Here is a 25,203-nt window from a genome sequence, read left to right as displayed (position 1 = left end):
GGGCCATATACCTGGGAGATCCTGGTGGGTCCCTTCCATCTCAGAATATTACGTGAATCTGTTAAGTTTTGACCTTCCTGCTCATGTGACATTTCAGAATTAATAGTTGGATGGCTGAAAATCTGTTCCTTTATCCACTATTCTGTCTTCACAGTTGCAGTATTTTGCTTTACAAAGTCAGACAGCATATAGAGAGGGAAAACTTGGGAAGTGTTCTTACAGCTGAAATATTTAAGGCTTTTTCTGAAGTTTTGAATTGCAGGGTATTTATATGGCAGTTTCATACAATATTGACTTAAGTCAAGGGAACAGTATCCTTCATAGTTTATCACATTATGCTACTTGTTTCACATCAATTTTTTTAATGCTTAACATTCTCAAGTACTTGTGTGTTGATACTTTTTCATTATACAGGGTTTACACTTGATTCACTGCTGACCCACAGATATTTAGCCTTCATTAACCTTGTTATCACCTTAATCAGTGTTTAGTGTCATACTATCTCCAATTCTAAATGAAAATAGAAACACATCAGAGCAATCTGTAAAATGAAGGGCATATTTCTGCACCACAAAAACATCTCTGAAGTTTTTGACTCTTCCATAGCTACTTGCACTGCAGTAGGCTCACCTAATGGATTGCCAGAAAGTTTGCCAATAAATCTAATGATACTCAGAGGCCAAGATTTACAGATTCTTTACATCTCCATCCTTTGGGAACTTTTTTGTTGCTTTTCTTAGTTTCTTCTGTTCACGGAACTTTTTAATTTGTAACAGTGTTAAAGAAGACGCTGCTAAACTTGGGAGTGCATTTTTGTTTCATTCAGGCATTTAGTTTTGAATTGTTTATGTAAATGTCAGTACATTGTATTTATAAATTTTATATAGTTATTAAAGAGTTTTCTCTAAATCTATCTAGTGAACTTCTCTGCTTTGTTATGTATAAAGGGATATGAAGTGAAAAAATTATGTTTTTCTTGGTATTTTAGGTTTCACATATCTAAGCTTAACTTGTCTTCAAAATTGCATTACTGGAAGCACGTTTTCCTATGATATCTCCCCAGATGTGCTTTGATTCAAAGCTGAATGTTGGAAAAGCAGTGTATTTAACTTCACAACTTCATTTGTTTGTTGCTAGTAAATATATAACATGGGGCAAATACAAAAAGAGAATAATGCATCTCTTAATTTAAAAATAGTATTAAAACTTAGAAAAAGGAGGGCTTCCACTTAAGTAAAACTGCTATGAAACTTTCTTTCTAAAGCCATTTTATTGTTGCAGTTAGAGGTGACTTATACAGGGAAATTATTTTGCCATCTTTTAAAATCACCTTTTATAAAGTAAGGCAGATGGAACTGTGCTACATAGACAGGTTTAGTACACAGCATTTTGTTAAGCACTATCCTTCAAGGAGTGCTGGTTTTATTCAAAACAGGAATATTGAAGCATCACTGTGGATGTTTAGCTGAAATGAATCAGCTGTCTGTTATCTGAAGTGTGAAGTTCAATTTGAAGAGGTTTTGCATTAAAGTTGGGACATCTAGCAACCATAATCTTCATAATCAAAAGTAAATTGTTGTAGTCCCTTAAAAGCACAGATGACTGAGAGCAAAATGCTTTTTTGAGATTTCTGAGGTACTCAAAACTCTCCAGTCGTTAGTTCTCTATTATCACATAGTTACTCTGCTTCTCTGTAGAAATTATCTGTCAGCTTATTGCCTTCCTAATTGCTGATTGTATTTTTCTTTGATCAGCCCCACACTATGTAGAACGTTTTCCTACAAAACTGCAGGAGTTTTTGTGAATGGGTGAGCTCATGGTGCACTACAGAGCTACACTGGTGCCTTTCCAAGCCCTGTGCAGCCAGCAGTTAATGCCAGTCTCATTCATCCACCCTGCAGCCCCTTGGCCATCCAAAATGTCATTTGCTTGAAGACAGGGAGTAAGGGCAGCTGGCACTAGGCTTGGGCGTGTGGATCATACCTGCAGAGCCCAGCAGAAGGTTTTTTTTTGCTGAGAGCTAGCTGGAATATTCGTAGCCAAATAGAGCACTGACATTGCGTGCTGAAAGTGACGTGAGGATTATTTCCACATTTTAACAGTTTGCACAATTTTACTTAATTCTGTTCTGGGATGCTTTTCTCTGAAGTTAGTCAAGGGAGCCAGTGAAGTTCTAGTATTGATTGCATTGTTGTGACAACAGAAGAATGAATCACAGCAAGATAAATATAAATTCCTAATATGGTTTGAATACCTTCCACAACCTTCACATTCATTTATTTATTTATTTTTCTTTTTCAAAATGCAGCCTTTGAAAATGTTTCCTATTCAACATTCATCTTCCCTGATACCAAAAATCCTATGTCCTGAAGGGGTTCTTACCAATGTATGTATGTTAGGGCTGCTGTAGGTAATGGGTGTAAAAGTTCAATTTTTAATTACGGACAGAAGTGATTAGTTAAATATGTAAGTAAATAAATTCAAAATATTTTATTAGAAAATATTAAAATTTGTGTTGTTGATATATAATTTATAGATACTGTATGCGATTTCATTATTTGAAATTTAGATACTTATTAAAGCATAATTAATGAAGTGTTTCTTAATGGCTAATGTGGTTGGGACAGTGCTAACTTTGAAGAAAAAGTTATTTTCATAGTGGCTAGTGTGCAGGCAATATATATCATGATGGAGTTTCTACATGTGTAATATTGTGATTATAAATTAAAAGGAGGTGGGATTCTTTATATTTTCTGTGTTGTTTCACTTTCCTTCCTATTGAGAGCACAGTGCAGATATCAGCACTGTAAGAGCAGAAACATCTGGAAATATCATCTGAATTCTTTCATGTTCACTCTCACCTGGGAAATTAATCTAGAGAAAATTTTATATCATTGCATGTGGGGCAAATCCTTTTAGAAATATGCTGCATTCAGTGGAAAATAGCCAATGATACATAGATGTAAGGAACAGAGTTTTCTAGGAAAATTTCAGACACTTACTTTTCTAGGCACGGGCTCTGATCTACTCTGATAGTGCACAGAAATTTCACTATCTTCTCTTGTTGATTGGGCAATATCAGTCTTTAAGGGAAAGCATTTCTGTGCACCCAAAAATGTGAGAATTTTCTTCTCAGTAGGCAGATTACAGATTCTATGTCTAATGTGAATTTGAAGAGAAGAGTTTTAAATGCTCCTTCCTTTACTGGCTTTATTCTTGACTCACTCTTAGTGATGAATTGACACTTGCAGTTCTCAGACCTCGTATTTAAACATGATGCACTGCTGAGGAGGTGAAGACTATTTTTTAGTACTGATTGGGCTGAAATAAGCGCTGCTGAAACATGGTGCATGGATCTATACAACAATTGTGTTTGCAGAAAGAAAAACACCATAATCTTTAATTTCTGTGCAATTTTATGACTAAGTTCTTAATCCTACAGCTGGTCTGAAATACTCTGTTTATTGTTTGTACAATATAAATTTGCACAATATGCAAGGAATCATTCTGTACATTGAGTTAAAGGCTATTGCTTTACCAGGACAAGCATAAATATTTTTTGAATATTTTTCATCTATCTGGTCAGAAAATAGAATTAATATCTTTTGCACCTGGATCATAATCACATACAGGATTTTGTGGTGTATCATTTTCATAACTGGTTTCTCATAATAATCTGTATGTATCTGCTCATATCCATTCTTGGACTATTTTCTTTGTGCAACTCAAAGGCTAAAGAGGCTCACTGCATAGGATGCATTATATCATAGCAGTTGATTAGAAGTGAAATACTTGACTCTTTGTCAAGCCCCATTTCATAGCATGCTCCTTGTTTCTTTGGCAGTTATGGCCTGTGCCTTGTGACTCACGGGAGCAAAGACAGGCAGAATTGCAAGGCTTTTTTTAAATCAACCTCCTGCAGCATGAGTCAGGCTTTAGATCTGGCCTTTGCCCTTCCTTTGCCTTTGTTCTTATCATTTGTTCTGCCCTATGGTTACAGCCTCTCAAAATAGCATATTCCTGATTTTAGTGCAATTTGTTCCTGATGAATGCCAGGGAAAATTATATAAGATGCTAACGTGTGATTTTTCAGGAAGGGAAACCTCTTTATATTGAGTTGTAATGGTCACTTTAGAAAGCAACCTCCAAATTTCCAACGTCCTGGGCAACCTTCTTTGCAAGATTAGCTTGCTGGGGTTTAACCTCTTATTTCAAGGGTCATTTTGGTTTTAGTAGCACCATCAGTAAAGTGTACAGTTAATGCTTTTCTCCCCAAATCACAAAATTAAAAAAGGCATATTTTCCATCTGTTTTGAGTATGGAATCACAGTATCTGGAAAGGATTACACAAATGTAATATGAAAAAAATAGAAAAATGAGAGCTGAATAAATTATTTTCCTTCTTAACTCTTTTTTTACCCACTAGGTCAATATGAACACTGGTTATTATTCTCTTCATGGTTTCAATCATTGTTAAAAATGGCACCAATGTCACTTTGGTGGGATAATACTTCTTTTGTAATATAAAATGTTTACAAGTTAATGCTCCCTGGTTTTATGCAAAGATCTGCTCTTCATTTACCACTGTGCTTGGTTTATGGAAGATGACACAGTTGTTGCCTGAAGTGGTGTAAAGCAGGAAAATGAATGTTTATATATTGAGTGACTGGTTTTATTCTTGCTAATGCCAAGCTTTCTGAAAATGGTTTAATAGCTTAAGACTTTGGGACTAGGAGTTAAAAAATAAATAACTACATGTAACTACATGCGTTTTCTCAGGAACTCAAGGTTGGGTTGTAAATTTACCTTCTAAATAATTTAGTGAGATTAATGAGTAGTAAATTCTTGGCAGAATGAGCATTATATTCTGGTTTTGTCATAATCTATAGATGTTGCTACAAAGCTGTACTAAAAAGTAGTTGTTGACCAACCTGTAGAGCTTTTAAATTCAGACAGAGCAGGTTATTCAGTTGATTTTTTTTTTCTATGAATAATACTTTCACCATTTTTGAAATAGCAGCAATGAAAATTTTATGGGCCATTTTGTGTACAGCAAATGGCTTTTACATTGTTCTTTCAGAAGTAGCAATTTAAAAGAGAGGAAAGGTAGCATGTGGAGAATTCTGTGTTCACTTATTGTAAATTAGATTAAAAATGAATTTTCAAGGAGAGAATAGTCACAAGATATAACACAGTTATTTTTCTCTGCAGCAGGTTTCTCCTTGGCAGGTTTCCTTGTGTTTTGTGGCTTTTTGCAGATTGAGGTTTTGAGCACAGCTATAAGCAAATAGCATCCCACAAAAGCACAGCAAATCCATCACCCGTGTCTAACCTGTGGTTTAAAGGACAATAATTTGATACCCACTTCTACTCACTACATTGGTTTTCTGAGGCAGGATCTAATCTTCCCTTGCTCTCCTTCAAGATGATATAGCAAGTCCTTAGTCCCTGCATAGCCAAAGGTAAAGTGGAGCTTAGCTGCTGACAAGTCTTGCTTTCTTCTCCTGCATTTTTAAGCTTAATAGCTTCACATTTGGATGGACTTTGAAAGCAAGTTGTCATTCAATCATAGCAGTACTTCCATAAGCATGTAAATCTATTTTTGTGACAAGTTCAAGAAGGGTCATGGAGTGATGTCCTTCAAGGTTATGCTTCTGTAGAAAATATGAACAACTTAACTTGTAAGTAGCTTGAATTCATTGAAGGCAAAATAGGTTGTTAAAAGACATTCTAGAGCTCTTTATAACAAAATGTTTGTTGATTAGTTTGGATTAAATACTTCAGAGCAGACTGCAAATTTTCAGGTACTTCTGATAACTCAGGGCTTAGGAGTTTTAGGTCTACCTCAGACCAGGAGGCCAAGGACCATGTCCTTCACAGGGGTAAGAAACAGTGATAGTCTACTGATGGCACCACCTTCATGTGCTTAATTGGACTCCAGACTTTCACTCAGATGTTCATCTAGGCTAGAATACCTAAAAGGTATTTTTCTGGATAACTGAAAAAAAAATTAGTCTACAGACAACAATTTTCTGCAATCTAATTTTACATCTAATATAAAAAAATTGACCAAGTAATAGATTGATATTATAGATGGTAGCAAACTTTAAATGTCACTGAAAACAAGAAGCTGTCTTGGGTAATTGAGTTGTAGAACAAAGTACTAAAAAACTAGTAATTTGGAAAGCAGAAATGTCTGCACAGGAAGGTAATACCAGTAGCTTTGTGTGGCTGGCTGTGATGTTAAGAATGCTTCTCAGCACAATACGCCATCATCCTGCTGCTGCTCAAATTTATATACATTTTTTTAAACTTGTCGAGCAGGTTTACTTTAGACTTAATCCTAGTTTGTGTCATTTAATTTATGTTTTCAAATTTTGATGTATACAACAGATTAAGCAGTGCACTGACCGAAAAGAAATTGATAAAAAACTGGCTGTGCCAGGAAGCTGAGGAGTTTAAAGAATACTGTCAAATTGTTAAAACCAAAATAATAGGTTATGTAAACTAAACAGCTTGGCTCTTGCTATTTATTACTTAGGTCCTGTTTTCCTTTAGAGACATTCCAGGCTTTCAAGGTAAATGGATTCTACACCCAAACATTTGCTGTACTAAGTATAAAGTACACTAATGATAGGTTTAAAATTGGAAAATAACAAGATTATAATACTAGTCAAGAGGAAATACAGAAAGAAAGGAAAATAGTGTGCCTTACAAAAAGTTAAGTAAGACATGCATTCAGTTTGAGCTGTACAAGATGTGATTAGGAGCACAGATAAGTACTACCCCATTCAAATCTTTTCAGTTGGACAGGAATGATTCACGTGCTCACAGATAAATCTTGGATGTTTGTCACATGCAGACATAAACCCCATCCCTATAGACTGAGTGGAACCTGACTGTTGTGACCAGTGGGAACATAACCAGGTTGTTTGTAAGAACTTTGTGTTTAAGGTTACAATGCAAAGGACTCACAGAAGTAGTTTGCTTCATTATCTGCATGTTACTTATAATTTGAAATTTCGGTGTACTACAATCCCCTTTATATTTGGCAGTCCACCCCTTAATAACATTTCCAAAATGCTTTGAAATCCTGTGTATTTCATATAAGCACACGGTGCAGCCTATTTTTGTGTCTGCTTTGCATTGTACTCCAGATGGCATTGCTATATTTGTGGGTCTTCTGAGGCCAAAAACAGGAAAAGAAAAAAGAAACGATAAGCATATTCCTCAAAATGAAGATAGCTTTACACAATGAAGTTTGTGTATTATGCTCAAAGCAGGAAAAATCATGAAGAAAATCTATCATATGTAATGGAAGAGGATGATTACTTCTGATTTGTAGAGCTTTATCCATTGAACAAAGTGGTAGTTGACTGAACTAAACTCCAGTTTTGTGAATATTCATAGAGCAAGTCTGCTTGACAGAGCTATGGACTATATTATTTGAGCTTGTGCTTGATGGCTAAATTGTTTAGTTTTGAATTCTTTTTCCTTCAGTAAGATAGTTGTCATTAACTGGGATTGGAGGAGGGGTTGTTGTGTTTGTTGGTTTTTTAATTTCATCTGGGATAAATCCTGTAAGAGTTGGCTGATTATGTGACCTCTGCCTTCTGCATACTAACTTTAACTGGAAAACAGACATGTGAGCTTGCCAAAGAAACTAATACACAGTAAACAATTCCCTTTATGTACATATATTATAATAACTATATTCTTTGCTAGAGTACTTGTTCATTCCAAGTGAACAGCATCATGTTTGTGGGTTTTGAATCAATGGGTGTGGTTCGTTGATGTATCTGAAAGAAGCTTATGTGGTAATATCCGGATAGAAGATGGCTTTTAAGCTCTAATACATCTCGGATCAGAGGAGCATCTGCACTGCCTGCTTGCTTCTGTGATTTGTTTTGCCTATCCAGTTTGTGATAGCCTGTTTTGTCAAGCTGAGTTTTGTATTTGAATTCGTTCTGTTTGTTTCAAGCTAACGGAAATGAACTAGATTATACTGCATTATCTTTTGATAACAACCAGTAGAGGGGAACTTTATCTTGTGTCCAGTTAAACAAATCTGCTCCCAAAGAGAAGTTCTGTTAAAGAAAGGACTCTGAGCTGTCTCTCCGTGTTGACACTGAATTAGCAAAAGGAAGGGTAAATATATGACCATCTTTGCTGTTAGTGAGTGCTGTGACTGAGGACTCCATCACAGTACTTTCCTGCAGTGCTTCTGGAGCTGAAGATACAGTCATGATTCCCAGCAAGATTTTAGTCTACCATAACCCTTCTGGGGGCACGCGTACAGAAACGTACAAAAGTACTAGGAGGCGTAAAAAATCTCATGGAGAATTGTTCAAAAATGGATATCGTGTCAAACCTGGACATAATATCCCCGAAAAGGAAGAGCAGCGCACTTTGCGAAACTCCTTGGTGTCTTGTTATAGGGTCGGCTCATACTGGGGTAAGGTACAACTCTGAACTTTTTCTTCAGAACTGTTATGCTGTCTCTGGTGCTAATATTACTGTATCTTCTAAAAAAGAGATTCTGTTTTATTTTTCAACTTAAAAAAAAAAGCTGCAGTATTTCAGTTGCTTTGTAGGAAGAATTTTTTCTCAAACTTATGCAATGTACTCCTCTCTCCCCAGCAAAGGGGTTCATTGTTCACCTAGAATCAAATAATCCAGTCTTTATTGAAGGATGGAATGTAATATTCTGCAGTGTTGGTGTTATCAAGAAATTTTGGTTGAAACTGCTGTCATTTAAAAGGAGTATTAGCAAGTTGAAGGAATGTGCAGCAGAAAGATTTATTCTAAACTTGATTGTAGTTTTACTGTCCTGGTCATAGAGCATTGATTTTTTTTCATGCAGCAGGCTATTCCCCCCCAGTTGTACTATTGCATAACAGAGGTAGGGAAATGTATAAAAATATTTTGTCTGGGTTGGTTCCAAGGAATGACAGATCCCTTTCTTCCCATTCTATTTCTTCTTGTCATTTTTCTTTGAGCTTTCATTTTCAAGCCCATCTACAGGGAGTAAGATCTCAGAAAATTCTGCTGCACTCTGTGAAGATGTTCAGAATGGGATTATTTTGCATCCTAAAAGTCATCCCTCCATCCTGTGTCTCAAAAAAGGTTCCTAAATATGTATTCTGGGGTATTTTTCTGACTTAAGTAAACCGTGTGGTCTTAATGAAATCTATGGTGGAAGTAGCCATTGATAGGTTTGATGAAGATGCTGTTCTGATAAGTGGGTGAATGCTTTGTCAGGAATAGAAGTGGTAAATAGAATCTCTGTGTATTGAACCCTTACACCAATATTTTGGACATACTATTGTCTATTAAAAAAAAAAAAAGCAGCCTAAGGCAGTAAGATGGGCATTGCATATCTCATTTGTGAGAAACAGTGTAATGCTTGGTGCTGCTCTTGTCAAATTGACCTCTCATGTTGAATGAAGAAATATCCCAATTCCTGTTTCTATTTATTAGAATCTCATTTAAATCATATAAGTATAGTTGTCATGCCTTGCCTTTCCCTTTAAAGATTTAAAATGGGAAAATTCTAGTTTTTTGGGGGGGAGGGGGTTGAGTTGGGGTTTGCAACCTGTAGCTAATCCTGGTTGCTTCTGTATATTAATCCAGGGGAAAGCATCAGTTCAGCAGAGAGAGTGCAAAACTGTCTGACAGACAGGAGAATACCCTATTGCCTTTTAAGTCAAATAAAGCTCTAAATAATACTGTTTACTTTGCTCTATCTATAAACTTTACTTTGCTGTAAAGTTTATAGATAAAATAATTTTCGACTGTAATTGTGTTGCTACTGGCACATAGTCTCTTGGTCCGGGATCACTATTCTGTTCTAAAGAATCCATCAATTTTGGTGGGTCCTTAGTAAAGAGTCAGAAAAAAAGTACTCCTGCTATATTCTAGATGTAGCCTGGTAGTTCAGCACGGCATATTCTTCCTATTGAACAGATAATTGATTTCTTTAAAACTGATTTCAGAGGTTTTTGGCAATATGCAGCCTCTCCTAGTGACCATTTTTTACAGATTTTAGGTTGAACACCATTAAATAATATTACACACATATTTTATTTCAGTGTATTTTGAGTGTATTTTCACTGTATTTTTGAGTGTATTTTCAGTGCATTTTGAAAATGGTATGTTTGCTGCACAGGCAACACAGTAGCTGAACAAATATTTTTGCAGTAAGAAAAGAATCCTGTGGAAGAGTTGAAGGTTTATTTCAATCATCATACCTACAACTCAGATTATTGTACTAGAGGCAAAAACTATTGATGGAAACACTTAGTTTCATATTGTTTAAGGAGTCTGTTCACATTGTTTATAATGATAAAAGTTTTTTCTGGTCTTGATATATATGAATATCTTAGCTTTGTTCTGGATATTGTGGCTGAAATGAACTCCAAATCCTAAGCATATTTTAGTCATCCATTTAGAAGCAGAAGACTGAGAAAATCAAGAGGTCCTTCTTTTATTTTACCTGTGTATTTTTTCTCTTATTAGAGAGATTTTCAAGGTAAATTAAATATTTTGGTACTTTTTTTTTGGTATAATTTGTAGTATAGCAGGTTATATCCTATTCTAATTAGATCCCATAAGAAAATTCAAATGTAAAACTCTTTGCCAAGAAAAAGTTAAGTTACCTGATGAAGACAAAGTAGCAAGCACTTCCTGAGCATTCTGTTTAGCAGTTTACAATTAACTTTAGCAGACAGGGTTATGAAATGTGCAAAATTAGAATGGACTTCACTGTAATTCATAAGAAACTTACCATATCTCAACTCTTGTGAAATCATTTAAATGTAAAACAGTTTTGTAGGTATTTCATAAGAAAAGAAATTCTTCTTCTCCACTTGTATAAAACACATTCCCAAATTTTGCTAAGGAAAGAGAGCTGTATACATTTGTATATGTAGCTGAAACAGCTTTGCGAAGGGGGACCTTTTCGTTAGTGCTCCTATGAGTGAATTTTGCTTTCTATTTTTGATGCATAAACAAATACCAACTGTTTCTATTCTTGGTAAGGGGGTAGACCTGAAAGAGGTAACATGCTCTCAGTTGTGAGACAGTGGGTTTGAGTGCCCCCTCAGCAAGTGTGCAGAAAACACCAAGCTGAGTGGTGCAGTTGGGGTGCCTGAGGGGGCGGGATGCCGTCCAGGACCTGGACAAGTTTGAGAAGTTGGTCTGTGGGAACTTCCTCAGGCTCAACAAGGCCAAGTAGAGGGCCCTGCACCTGGCTTGGGGCCATCCCCAGCCAACACAGGCTGGGTGAGGAAAGGGTTGAAAGCAGCCCCTGCAGAGGGCGGGGGGTACTTGGAGATGAGGAGCTGGACATGAGCCAGCAATGGGAATTTGCAGCCCAGAAAGCCAATTGTGTGCTGGGCTGCATCCAAAGCAGCATGGGCAGCAGGGCAAGGGGGAAATTCTACCCTGTTCTCCATTCTTGTGATCCCCACCTGCAACTCTGTGCCCAGCTCTGGGGCCCTCAGCACAAAAAAGGGGATGCAAGACCTCTCCGTGAGGAAAGGCTGAGAGTTGGAGTTGTTCAGCCTGGAGGAAAGAGGGATTTGGGAAGAGCTTATTGTGGCCTTTCAGTGCCTGAAGGGAGCAGACTTTAACAGAACCTGCTGCAACAGAGGAAAGGGTAATGGTTTCAATATAACAGAGGGCTGTTTAGAATACAAATAATGAATTTTTTTACAATGACCATGGTGAAACACTGGAACAGGTTGCCCAGAGAGGTGGTAGATGCCCCAGCCTTGGAAACATTCAAGGTCAAACCAGACAGGGCTCTGAGAAACCTGATCTAGGTGCTCATTGCAGGGTTGCTTGGGCAAGATGACCTTGAAAATTTGTCCCTATCCAAACTATTGTATGATTCTGTGAAAATCACATAAAATGAAATACGTATAGGAATATAATAGGAGGTCTGTTCGTGCCTAGGAAATTTCAGGATACTGGAAAGAATTAATTTGCCATGTAATAATTGCTTTGGCTTTTATAATTGAAAGCCAGCCCTATTTTGTAGTTAAAATGTCCAAACAAACATTCTAGTGATTTGTTTTTCTTTTTCCTAATTCTATTCTCTGAAGGAAATGTTTAATAATTGTGTGGGCTGCAGCAAATGCAGGACTTCACTTATAATAATTTTCTTTTTCCACAAAAAACACATTGAACACAAAAAACACATAGTATTTTTCATCTATCATTTGATGACTTGATTATTAAAATATAACTTAAACCTTATAAGGATTTGGAGATAGAGATTTTATTGCTAACTTAGATGTTTCTCAGGTTTCTTTCTGAAACATAGCAATGGTTAACTTGATCTTACCATTAGCTTCAGGTGCAGTGCAGGATGTTTTTACTCCAGCCATTTTTCATAAAAGTTTATAGGGAGCGGAGTGAGGAAAGCAGCTGGGTGAAAAAGAGCTGGAGGGTTTATGATAGCTAGTAAGGATCCTCCCCTTCCCTGTCTCACCACATCCCTTTGGATAGGAGTAACAACTGTGGGAACTCCTGGAAGTGGAGCAGAGGGATGTGTCTCTCACAGTTTCAACAATGTGATCCAAAGTTATCATTCTCTAATTGCAAATGTATCTGACATTTGGCATTATTAAGCTTCATTTAATTGCTTTTCATTTAGGTCCCTGAATCCATTTAGCAAGTTGTGATTAATTTTCAGAGTTACCCACAGTCAGTAATTAAAAAGAAACTTTATATCCATATAACAGACAGGAGTGTACTTTAACACTACTTAGGAGTCTTAACAGGGCAAAATATAAGAGCAAATACTTTATTTAACAACTTTCCAATAATACTGCAGGAAAAACTTCTTGATTTAAACACATCTTGCCACATGCACCCTTGTGCTTCAGGGGAACCTCTTATTCCAGTAAGATGATGAAACTTCTGACCAGGTTTATATGTTTGCCAGGATCAGTATTTCCTTAAGTTTCTAGAATAAAAAGTGGTTTCCTGCACTGGAGTTGGGTAAAATAGATGTCAATAATGAGAATCTATGAGAAGAAACTGCTCTGGACCTTCCTGTAACAGTTGCAATATCACATTACACAACTTTTATGTAACTCCTGGCTGTACTCTCTAATAAAAATTATCCTTCATGCTTTACTTTAATTTTATAAGCTGTGCATATGTACAGTACAGAGTGTACTTTCATTCATATGCCAAAGATCTGCAGCCAAATCATTTACTATCAGCATAAGACTATTTTAATAATTTAAGCCCTTAATCTTCTCAATTAGTTTCTCTTGCACACACACTCTTTGTCTTACTGATTTTTTTAGTTGTCTGGGAATTGCTATGCACGCAATCTGATTTCAACATAAAAATGCTATTTATTTGTAAAAATGCTATTTTAAAAATAGTGATGTATAATGTATTCCTGTAGTTATAGACTGATGGAAAGAATTGTGGTAAATTTGCCATTTTTAAGAGAAAAATTGTGATTTCTCTGTTTTCCTGCATGAGGTTTTTGAAACAAGAGTGGAGATAGGGAGCATTATTACTATAAAAGATTTTACGTCATTAAGATTTACCAAATTTAATCAGGCATATACAGTCTACTTTATCCAGGTTATCAGATCTCTTGCCCATGATCTGTTATTTTTCACGAAGCAACGTGGGAGCTTGGAGGACTGAGATGTTTCAGACCTGCCTGTGTCTTTGACAGCCTGAAAGAGAAGGACATGTGCACTGCAGCTGCCAGCAGAGACCTCAGTGAGGTTTTTCCCCCTTAGCTTTCAGCCTGTGTGTCTCCTTCCATTACTTCCTACAAAAATTAACACTTTCTGGTAGGATAAACCTGTTATTAGGGAAATAAACTTAAAAAAAAATTGAAAAATACCTGTTAAGGATCCTTGAACAATTAAATATGGAAGAGCATTTCAAAGGTATCTGGCATTTTGTATGTTACCTATGTTGATTTAATTGATCACTGTCATTGTGATATGCTGTTACAACTTGAATTATTCTTTACTATAACTTTGTTTTCTTTTACTGCAGGTTTAAGATTTTTAAGAGCCCTTAGACTGATACAGTTTTCAGAAATCTTGCAGTTTCTGAATATACTTAAAACAAGGTAAGACTTTTTCTTGGATGCTGATTTAGTTGCATTGGTGACAGAATGTAAATGGGTTTGATTTGGGGCCCTAGTAACATATGCTTTTCTTTTCTGGAAAAACCCCTACACTTGTTATCTGTTCTTTAAGCCTTTTTCTGCTGATGAATGATTTGTCAGTGACAGCATCTTTTGCTGTGTCGTCATTTTAATTGATCCACTGTTATGTTTGAAACCGAGCAAGGTTATGTGTTGATAAATTAAAAGCTCAGTGATTTACATCTCTATGTATTGATTAAACATTGCTTCTTTTCATATAATCAGTTATGTTCTGCTGTCTTGAAAAAACTGAAATCAAAATTCATTCAAAAGTATACAGTTAAAAAGTATTTTGAGACATTCTCATTGTGGCTCTTCCAGTTTTTTTGAACTAAGCATCTTTTTTCACATCAAAATCATTAAATTTACACTGAGGTATCTTTATATTGTGTTCATTATCCTTAGTATTTCTTCCATGTAATAATTAAAATATTCCAATTAACCTTCTGGCTTACTGCTTCTTTGGCCTATTAATAAATCAGTGTTGTGCAGGAAAAGCACAGTTTTGGACAAAAGATCATTTTGAAGGAAATAAGGAGAAACCTTCCCATGCCTTGCAGTTGAAGACATATTGTTTTTCATCATTCTCTAAAATGCTGCAGGGGAAGTATTGACCACAGCTTCCAATAATTACTGTAAAATCAATTCCATTTTGAAAACTTCCCCTCTCTGCACCAGTTGCTATAGATCTGTGAGGGCTTTATATGCAGGTAAATCCATTCCTTGCTGTGATAATTTGTAGCAATAGGAAAATAGGTACTGAAATTTGTACAGATTTAGAGTAAACAGCTGTTTCTTCAACCCTTAACCTTGAAACTATTCTCTGTGCTGTAAAATTCTCACACTATCTGTCTTTAGTTACTGGAAGGAAGAGATTTCTGGTCAAACAAAGACATCAAGGAATGTAAGGTGAAGTCCCATAGCTCAAAATTCTCAGTATGGTGAATGGAGAATAAGATTTAACATGGAGAACAACTCTGTCATAAGAAATGGCAGTCATTAGAGAAGCCCCATAAACTCAAAGATGTTGGATAAAAGCTAATAGCCCCTCCAGTATTGGGGGATTTGTGAAATTCCAGATCCATAAATATGTGCATTAATCACTTTCAAGGTACTTAGACCTGCTTTATTTAAGATTGACCTGTTCATTGAAATAGCCTTTCTCTGGGTCAGAATTTACTCTTATATTAGATATCATAATCTCTGTTATTATTTATACAACTGCCAAAATATCTATAAACCTCAAATGTTGATTAGTGAAAGCCTGTAAAGCAAAACTTTCTTATATGAGTGTTTCAGTTTAGTCAGTTAATTCATCCTTAGCAGTTCATCACTAACATCATTTATTTAACTGAAAAACTGTCACTGCCTCAAAACAGTTTTTTATGTCTCTCCCTGTTCCCGGTAATGCAACAGAAAATCATGTCTGCTCTCTTTGTCATCTTACTTAATAACCTGAAATGACCTTAATAATTTGGAATGTCAGCAATGTTCACAAAACATTTTTTTTTTATGGATGTGTCAAATTAAAACAAATTAACAGATTACAATTTGTTTTATAAGAGTTTCTAGTTACAACTGACATAAATTTGATTGTGTAAGTGTTTGGGGTTTCTTTTAATGTCTTGTATGAGTTTAGCTTTTAGAAAGCAACAAGCTAGAAAATTCATTCATTACTGCTACCTTCAGTGAGAAATTTCATATTTTCAGTGTGTTCTGAGTACCATCAGAGCTGCAGTTCACGTGCTGCACACACATTTTCTGTGACACTACCAGAATACTATGTAATTGAGAGCTTCTGGTTCTGAATTAATTTGCTTCCTAAAAAAATAAAGCGTGCTGAGCCCTTGTGATTAATGGAGAATCTTTACAAAATTTATACAAGTTAGAGCAGTTAAACTACTAGTTTCAACAAATCTAGTATTATTTAAATAAAATTTACTTCCCTAAATGCAGTCAGTGATTTCAATTGCATACTGTGGCCTTAGACTTTATTATTACTTTAAAGGCTTACACAGTGTTGTATGCTTTTTGCCTGCTACTGCAACATTATTTTGCTCAGGGATGGCAAAAAATCTTCTAGAATTAAGATATTTTAGCATTTTTTGCAGTCCACTTCTAAGGTTTTACTGAAATTTTTTGACATTTTTGGATTTTTTTAAACATAAAGACCAAGAGTCAATAACAGAACTTGAATTGTTGAATTGGGAAATTTTCTCCTTCTTTTCTCTTTTCTCCAATAAGAAAAAAATTTACTGTAACCTCTAAATGAAAATTACTCCTGGAATTATTGACTGAGATATGAGGATTAAAGGGATGTGTATTATTTACACAGTGAGCAGAAGGGCCATTCCAAAAACTGGATCCAGTGAAAGAAGGTGCACAGTGCAAAACCAGAGACAGTAAGGAGAATAGTAAAGTGTTAGGTGATTATTAGAATATCTGAAAAAAAAGCTAAGTATATTTGAAAAGCTCCTGTAAGACAAAGCAAAATTTTACACTGGCACTTTAAAAGGCTGTACTCTGCCAAGGACCCGTTTGTTTCCCTAATTTGAAATTAAATGTATTTCACTCAAGATTTTTTGTTCCCTTGTTTTATGAAATTGAATTCTACAGTTTTCAGTTGAAAACTGTATTGTTTTCTAAAATTTTTCAAAAAATCTGCAGGGGCTTAAGCAGGGCTCACAGTAAGGGATTTTGCACAGATGTTGGAAAGAGCTTAAAGAGGGAGAAAATGTTTATGACTAATCCTTCATCTATATTTAGACTCTGGCAGAAACACAGGGAGTATTTCATAGAGGACAGACAAGAGACAGTGTTTAATAAATCTTCAAAAATAAAATGTACCAAACAAGTCATGTAAATAGTTACTATTAATGGGTGTTACAGTGATATGAAGAGACCAACAGACACATAATTTTTTATCAGGAACATCTTGTGTTCTAAGCTCAGGTGAAGGATGATATTCAGCCTTTGATAATGGAGCTTTGCATCAGCATCACTCCTATGATTTTGTTTAATCTAGGAACCCATTGGTTAGGGTCCTGTGCTATAAATGAATGTTACCACTAAGAAAATTGGGAGTTTAATCAACCATAGTTGAAGAAAGAGAGAAATAGGGAGTATGTTGATGTTGGTGAACACTAATGACAAGACTGCTGATATTCTATTTTATTTTTGAATACAGTATTCATTTCGTCTGTCGTATTACCCAGTCATATTCTATTTCTTGTACTCCCATATGTCTACTAACTCTAACTTCTAAAATATCTTTTAAGGACCTGTACTGGTTAATTTTACAGGTTATTTTGTTCAGAAAAGGATGCATTTTTATTGTCCTTAAAGTGGTTATAAACAGAAACATTAATTCTACCACAAAATTACCACTGCTAACACTGATAGTGATTTTTTTTTTCAATTTTTATAGTTTTTAATGTAATGCTTTAAGGATAATTGTGGGGTCTTTTCTGAGGTGTTACCTTCTTATAAATATTTGCAAAAGCAAGAATAGCTAAGATTGTTTAAACACAGTCATACATGGACAACAGTTCCTCGTGTTTCTGTTGAATATCTTCTTAGGACAGTGATTTTTGTAAAAGAGAGCAGGTTTTATTTGTATTTCCTCCAGAAGATTTTAGAGTATGGTGTTTTCCTGCGAAACTGAGTGAGGTCCGTGTTTCAAAATCCCTTCTGGCTAGAATAGGGAAAATAGCACTCAGTGCAACTAAAAAGCATTTGCATATGTTTTTGGTGAGTTTAAATTATACCTTTTTCTTTTTTTAGAGCAAACTGTGAGTGTTAAGTATGAAATACTCTAGTTTCATGTGAATTTTCCCTAAAGAGTTCCATAGGAACAAGCAGAATAATATGAAAACACTTAGGACTTTACACAGGAATTGTGAAATACCTTAGTTCTTTAATCTGAGAATCTGTTTTCTCATGTATTTTTTATGTATTTATGTGTGAATAATTCTGAGTGTATAGCAGTGAAAAATGAAGATGTGAGTGTAACAGAGAGGCAACCAGATTATCTGTGAAAAAGCATTATTTATTTCTATTAGTTTGTTTTTGACTACTGATGTAGCTAAGGTTTCTGTTTGCCTTTCTGCTCTCATACATTGGGACTTTCTTTTCAAGCTATCTAAATTATGAAAATATGAACTCTCGAAAGGAAAAATAACACATATACATAAACTTTTGAATAAGTTTTTAGGGAATCTTCCTTTTGGGAAATAATGATCAGGTTCTTGAGTCTAAAGTTTGCAGTTGTATACAGGTACCTATAAAAATATGTGACAAATTCTAGTCTAAGCTCCTATTTGCTTTGTTTATTTCCAGTAATTCCATCAAGCTAGTGAATCTGTGCTCTATATTTATCAGCACGTGGCTGACAGCAGCTGGGTTCATACATTTGGTAAGTGCATTTGCAAACACTCGTTGACTTTTTCTGCCGGACCGCAGGCTCCGAGCTGCTTTACTGCTGGCAGCGCGCTGCTCTCGGTAGTGCCGTACCCCGTCGGTAAAGTGCAATAAGGGGGCATCCCAGCCCTCCGGAATTATGAGCTCCCCGCAATAATGCCAGCTCCCCGCAATAAGGAGGCACACCAGCTCCCCGCAATAAGGGGGCATGCCAGCTCCCCACAATAAGGGGGCATGCCAGCTCCCCGCAATAAGGAGGCATGCCAGCTCCCCACAATAAGGGGGCATGCCAGCTCCCCGCAATAAGGAGGCATGCCAGCTCCCCACAATAAGGGGGCACGCCAGCTCCCCGCAATAAGGAGGCACGCCAGCTCCCCGCAATAAGGAGGCACGCCAGCTCCCCGCAATAAGGAGGCATGCCAGCTCCCCGCAATAAGGGGGCACGCCAGCGATACCCGCAATAAGGAGGCACGCCAGCGATACCCGCAATAAGGGGGCATGCCAGCTCCCCGCAATAAGGAGGCATGCCAGCTCCCCGCAATAAGGGGGCATGCCAGCTCCCCGCAATAAGGGGGCATGCCAGCTCCCCGCAATAAGGGGGCATGCCAGCTCCCCGCAATAAGGAGGCACGCCAGCTCCCCGCAATAAGGGGGCATGCCAGCTCCCTGCAATAAGGGGGCATGCCAGCGATACCCGCAATAAGGGGGCATGCCAGCGATACCCGCAATAAGAGGGCACACCAGCTCGCCGCAATAAGGGGGCATGCCAGCTCCCCGCAATAAGGGGGCACGCCAGCGATACCCGCAATAAGGGGGCACACCAGCTCCCCACAATAAGGGGGCATGCCAGCTCCCCGCGATAAGGAGGCATGCCAGCTCCCCGCGATAAGGAGGCATGCCAGCTCCCCGCAATAAGGAGGTATGCCAGCTCCCCGCGATATGGACGGTCGCCCTGCCCTCCGCGGAGGCGCGGCCGGGGCTCTGTCCGTCCGTGCCCCGGGGGCGGCAGCGGCGCGGGCGAGCAGCAGGGGGCGGTGTCGGCCCGGGAACGCCCGAGCGAGCCGGGCTCGGTGCGGAGCGCTTCCACCGGCTCCGCTGCAAAGCTGCGTCCAGCTGGGCAGGATCGCATTCCAGCTCCTTCTTTTCTTGCGGTATCAGTCGTCTAATGTTCGCCCTTGTAAAGGTGCACAGCGGTTTTGAGTGTTTTAATTTATGGTATATTTCTCATTCACGTAGAAACGTATTTTAACACTCCTCTGGGCAAATGTAGCGTTTCAATCTAAAACAATACCTTTTTTTCCTAGTTTTTACCAAACAGCACAACACCCCTTAAATACTATGTCAACACCAAGGGAGTTCTGTTTTCTAGGATTTGGAATTCTTTTCCTTTATTTTTCAGCAAAAGCTTTTCTATTCTACTGAAGGAGTACTCAAACTTCAACTTTTTACTATGGAGCAGATTTTAGATGGCACACTCCTTTCCCACTGACAAATTTATAGTTTTGTCTTTACAGTGGCTGGCTTTTTGAAAAAGCAATAGCATTCCACTAAAGGTGCCAGTAATACCTTCAATAGAAACATAATTTTTAAAAACAAAAACTTTGAGGAGTATAATTGCATTAAAACTAAGATTTACTCTGAAAATATTCTGAACACATTTTTATAAATGAACTTACCAAACTACATGAGTAAGTTACATTATTTAGTGGTGCCTGGAAAAGATACTTCCCATAAATGATCTGAGTAGCAAGGCTGTATATACTGGCACAAGAACTGCAGTGCTCTATTTGGCACATGGTCAGGTTCTGTATTTGATGAAAATAAATCACAGGAAAGCATTCAGAGTTTGTATTATATGCCAAAGTATATATCTATATACACACAAAGGCACATGCATATATGGGTAGAGTTAATTTGGGGTTAATTAGAGTCAGTTATAATTAATATAATTCATTATATGTTTTCTTGTACATTGTAGGTGGAGAACTCAGGGGATCCATGGGAAAATTTCCAAAATAATCAACCGCTAACATACTGGGAATGTGTTTATTTGCTGATGGTTACAATGTCCACCGTTGGCTATGGAGATGTTTATGCAAAAACAACCCTTGGTCGCCTTTTCATGGTCTTCTTCATCCTTGGGGGATTGGTAAAAATTCTTCTTTATGTTCTTCTTAGTACTCCAGTTACCTTAAAACTTGATCCTCTATATCTCAGTGTTGTAATTAAGGGAACAATATCTGGATTATTAAACTAAAATTAATTATAAAACATTTAAATATGTTTAATATGCATTTTTTCCTGTAGATAAATATTTTGGCAGAGCTTGTCAAATTAGTCCAGAATTAGTCCAAAATTAGAATTTTTCAAATCCATTTAAATGATTAATGCATGTGAATACATGAAGTGCCTTAATATTTCAACATAGAATGTTATTTGTAGTCCTCTACTTCTTGGTGACTGGCTGTAGAGCATTAATGGAGGTTGCTATTGATATTTAAAGGCACTTTGCGGTTTCAGAGGTCCTACCCACCCTTCTGTGTTCCTTCCCAGAATTCCAACAAACACTGTGGCTTTGGACTGCCTTAAAGAGCAGCTTGCCTGATCCAGATGATGGCAAACCACACTCCCTTTAATTTCAAACATCCTTTCATGTCATGTAGTACAATTTTAGCTCACAATTTATCACGTATCCTTTTATAACACCAATTTCTCATGTTCTTTGTCCTGTATGTAAATAGCACCCAAGTTACTGTTTGTCTTGCCAATTTTTCCATTATTTGTCAGTGTTAGTAATATTATTACACTTGTTGCAATGTTCTCTAAACTAGCCAAGTTTATTTTAGTATTTACCCTGTACAAGGTAAATGCTATGTGGGTGACTTGTAATGTATATTGTGCCCATACACACATATGTATATTGTTACCTTACCCTCATCCATTGGTTTCACATATACATACATCTCACAGAGGTGCTATGTATATAACCAAGCTTATGAATGCCATATATTGGACACACACAGATATGTATGAGCATTACATATATGCATTCTCATCTCTGTTTATTGACATGTGAAGACAAAGATCATGTCAAATGGCAGTAGCTCTTCGAAGTATCCAGCCACAAGGAAGCTGTTTGTTGGACAAAACATGGCAGAATAATTTTTATTTTCTCCTCAAAACCTTTTTTCTATCACATATTATTCCAATCCTTCTAAACCCAAGAACTTTTGGAAAAGTTTTTTGAGGGGGGCTGGGGGGGTGATTTTTTTTGTTTCTTGATGGGGAAATAACCCCTGATTTAATCTTGTTTTTGTCTTTTTAAAATTCTTACAATGGGGGAAAGAGTCTGTATTTGAAACGGAAATGTTACAGTAATGATAATACTTGACTTTGTTTTTTTGCAGTGGGGCTTGGATAGTTTTTTCCCCCCTCCCCTCTTCAGGAAGAAATAGACATAACTGTTTTTTGTGGTTAGATACCAGTTTGAAGTAGTTTTGTTCTTGTTTTGTTTTACATGTCCATTTTTCCTCTTTTGACCATTTTCTTTATTTATAAGGTGTGTACCTTCTCTAAGACCAACTTTTACATTGAGCCCTCTTGTTTTGTTTGATAAGAAATTTTTCATTTTTTTAAATTTTATTTTTAAACAACTGCATAGATCTACTTCTTTTGCATTTTCAGATCTTAAGAATATATATCTTCTGAAAATATTCATCATCCCCCTTTCTTTGGCCTCTCTTTTTAGTCTTTTCTTCTGTCTCCTATCTTCTTCTTAGGCCATGTTTGCCAGCTACGTCCCTGAAATCATAGAGTTAATAGGAAACCGCAAGAAATATGGTGGTTCCTATAGTGCGGTTAGTGGAAGAAAGTAAGTATCCCAAGAGGCTCTGCTGCCTCTGCTGCAGTAGAACACTCTCTGCATGCCATTTTCTTTTTTTTTTTTTTGTGTTTTTGTTTCATGCATGTAGGCAATGTTTGCTCGCTACGTGCCAGAAATTGCTGCTCTCATCCTTAATCGGAAGAAATACGGCGGAACTTTTAACTCAACCCGAGGCAGAAAGTAAGTCCAAAAAGACCAGGTGTGGTTGTGGGACTCTAAAGAGCCCCTGAAGGTGGTAACAGCTGACTCACAGCTTGCAACGCTGTGTTCTTTGACATCAGATGTTACCACTGGAGAGTTGTCACACTGTAATTAGAGACCTGGGCTGTGCTATGGTACAAGTCACAACATTTTGTCCCTTCTTCAAGAGAACCTGGATTCCACTCAGAGTACACTGACACAGCTTGTAAGAAGTACTGCTATTACACATGCAGTTAACTTCTGCAGCAAGGGTGAATTGTCACTTCACCATTTTGGGCATCAGAATATCATGTGGTTTGTCTCTTAACTAAGTGACAATGATAACTAGCATGGTTTTCAGACAACTCAGTTCTTCTGAAAACCTTGTTTTACTGGATGCAAAATAGGAGATAATATTTACCAGTTTGTTCAGTTGGACTGACTATGTAGGAAGTCTAAGAGCCCTGTTTCTCAATGTTCAACCAGCAGATTCAGATCTCATACAGCTTTTTCTGACCTTCCATGGATATTGCAAACTCTCATGAGTTTAGAATCTGTGACCAGGGATTTTAAAGCAATTCTCTTCCCTGTATCACATTAAGCATATCTGAAGAAGAGCAGGCAGTAACCTTAATATCAAAACAGTATGGTAAAAAACCAAACCTAATATTTTTAACTGGTGGCAAAGGTTAAATTTTATTTATTTAAACATTACCTCATTACATTTCTATTGAAAGCCTGCTTGTTTTTTGACCAAGTTAAAGCTAGCTCTTTCTGGCATTCCCAGCTCCTGGACATGCTGGGATAAAGCCTTTACTGAGCTAGCTGTCCTTGGCAATGTAGAGGTACAGCACAATATCACCTTTAGTGTTGCCATCCTTCATTTCATTACATACCATTGTGACATCCACTGGTAGAGTATATTTGCCCTAAAAGTCTAGTCATATAGAGAGTCCTTTTCATATGACATAAATAAAGTACTGCAGTAAATTTATCTAATGAATTGTCCTTCTTACTTTAAGAAGATAATTTTTGCTTTGTTCCTTTCAAATCATCACCGATGCAACATTTTGTTGAAGTGGATTATGGATTTATTGCTCCTCTCTGTGTAACAGAAAGACTGTAAATGTCCCACAGAGCTAATTCTAGAGCACTTTTTTATCACTGTTTAAATTAATCAAAGTTTTAAAATTAGATGTAACTATACAATTTTTTGTTCAAGAATACTCAAGCAATTAGATAGTAAACTTCAATATGTGCATTATGATACCCTCAAGTGTCTTAGGTAAACTGTAAACACTGATGTTGGAAACTTTCATCACTTACCTAGACAAACTAAATGCCTTGATTTATTTCTGGGAATTAGTAGTATTGGTAATTTCCCAAAATATTTATTTGTCACAGAGGCCAGAAGAGTTTCATATTTATATTCATACTTGTTTCCTCAAAGAGAAGTTTTTCAAACTCAGAACATATCCCTCTGTTTTTAAAGCTCTAAAGGAGTTACAGCAGAGGGGAATATGGTTAAAAACCTGTTTTGCAAACAGGGTTTGTTCCTCCCCTTCTACATTGTCACTAGTACCCAGCATTGCTCAGATGTCTCTAAATTTGGACCTGATCTTCAGTCAGAACCCCACATCCTGAAAAGCTCAACTTCAGATTACAGGCTTCTGCTAGCTTTGGGGCGTGCTTAATTTTATTTTTTCACTTTTTTTTTGGTCTTTCTTTGTATGCACTGTCTGTTTTTATCTCACTCTGTCAGTGCTTTCTCTGCTGATCTCTACTGCTCATATAATTTGTTGCTTGAAACTCATCTCTGTCATCAGCATAAAAACTGTTGAATTTACTTTATGCATTGTTTTCTGGTTCAATTATTAATTACTAAGTGGTTTAAAGATTCCTTTGCTCATGTGGGTCTTTCATCAGAGAATCTAAGCTTGAGAACTGCACAGTAAAAAGCCATTAGGACCCCTTGTTTGATGTTCCTTTTGCAGTCAGTAGAACAAGATTGATGAAATGTTATGTTTGGCCAAAATTGAAGTTTTCATTTGGAATTCAGTGTTGAGAGAATGGATTGTCAGAACCAATAAGTTTTCCTTTGCTTGGGATATGGGCATGTGGTAGTAATTAGCAGTATAAGGTCTTTAGTTGAGCAACCAAGCATAGATTCTGGCAGCAAAAATAATGAGAAACTACAGTTGTTCTATTTCTAATGTCAGAAAGTTTCCAGATTAAATACATTTCCAATATGAAAACAGCTGAATTTTGGTGAAAGATATAGTTTCAGCCCTTGAAACAGAAAATGTGTGTATTTTTTAACTCTGTACACAATAGGTAAATACATGGAATCTGCTTTGTTACATCTATATATGTGTTTATACATTGTTGTGGTTTAACCCCAGCTAGCAGCCATGCCAGGAAACAGCACAACATGTTGCCTCCTGAACCTAGTGTGTGTAATAACATGATTATTAAACATTTAGGTCAGAAATTAAAACCAGTGTATGATTATGTATGTTGTTTTGAGT

At 36.8% G+C, this 25,203-nt stretch overlaps 1 protein-coding gene across 17 annotated transcripts in view; it reads left to right on the top strand.

Annotated features, from left to right (window-relative positions):
• KCNMA1 (potassium calcium-activated channel subfamily M alpha 1) overlaps positions 1-25,203 on the top strand; it is a 414,751-nt gene that overhangs the window by 242,585 nt on the left and 146,963 nt on the right. For all 17 annotated transcript variants that reach the window (XM_036386077.2, XM_054515514.1, XM_036386078.2 and 14 more), the window contains exons 6-9: positions 14,041-14,116; positions 18,533-18,608; positions 20,591-20,761; positions 22,392-22,483. In XM_036386077.2, the coding sequence (XP_036241970.1) occupies positions 14,041-14,116; positions 18,533-18,608; positions 20,591-20,761; positions 22,392-22,483 (415 nt within the window). The remainder of the gene's footprint in view (positions 1-14,040; positions 14,117-18,532; positions 18,609-20,590; positions 20,762-22,391; positions 22,484-25,203) is intronic.

The sequence above is a fragment of the Molothrus ater genome, chromosome 8, assembly GCF_012460135.2.
Source record: "Molothrus ater isolate BHLD 08-10-18 breed brown headed cowbird chromosome 8, BPBGC_Mater_1.1, whole genome shotgun sequence".
Taxonomy (NCBI): domain Eukaryota; kingdom Metazoa; phylum Chordata; class Aves; order Passeriformes; family Icteridae; genus Molothrus; species Molothrus ater.
Note: the sequence above shows the minus strand (reverse complement) of the source record. Positions and strands in the feature narration are given on the sequence as shown.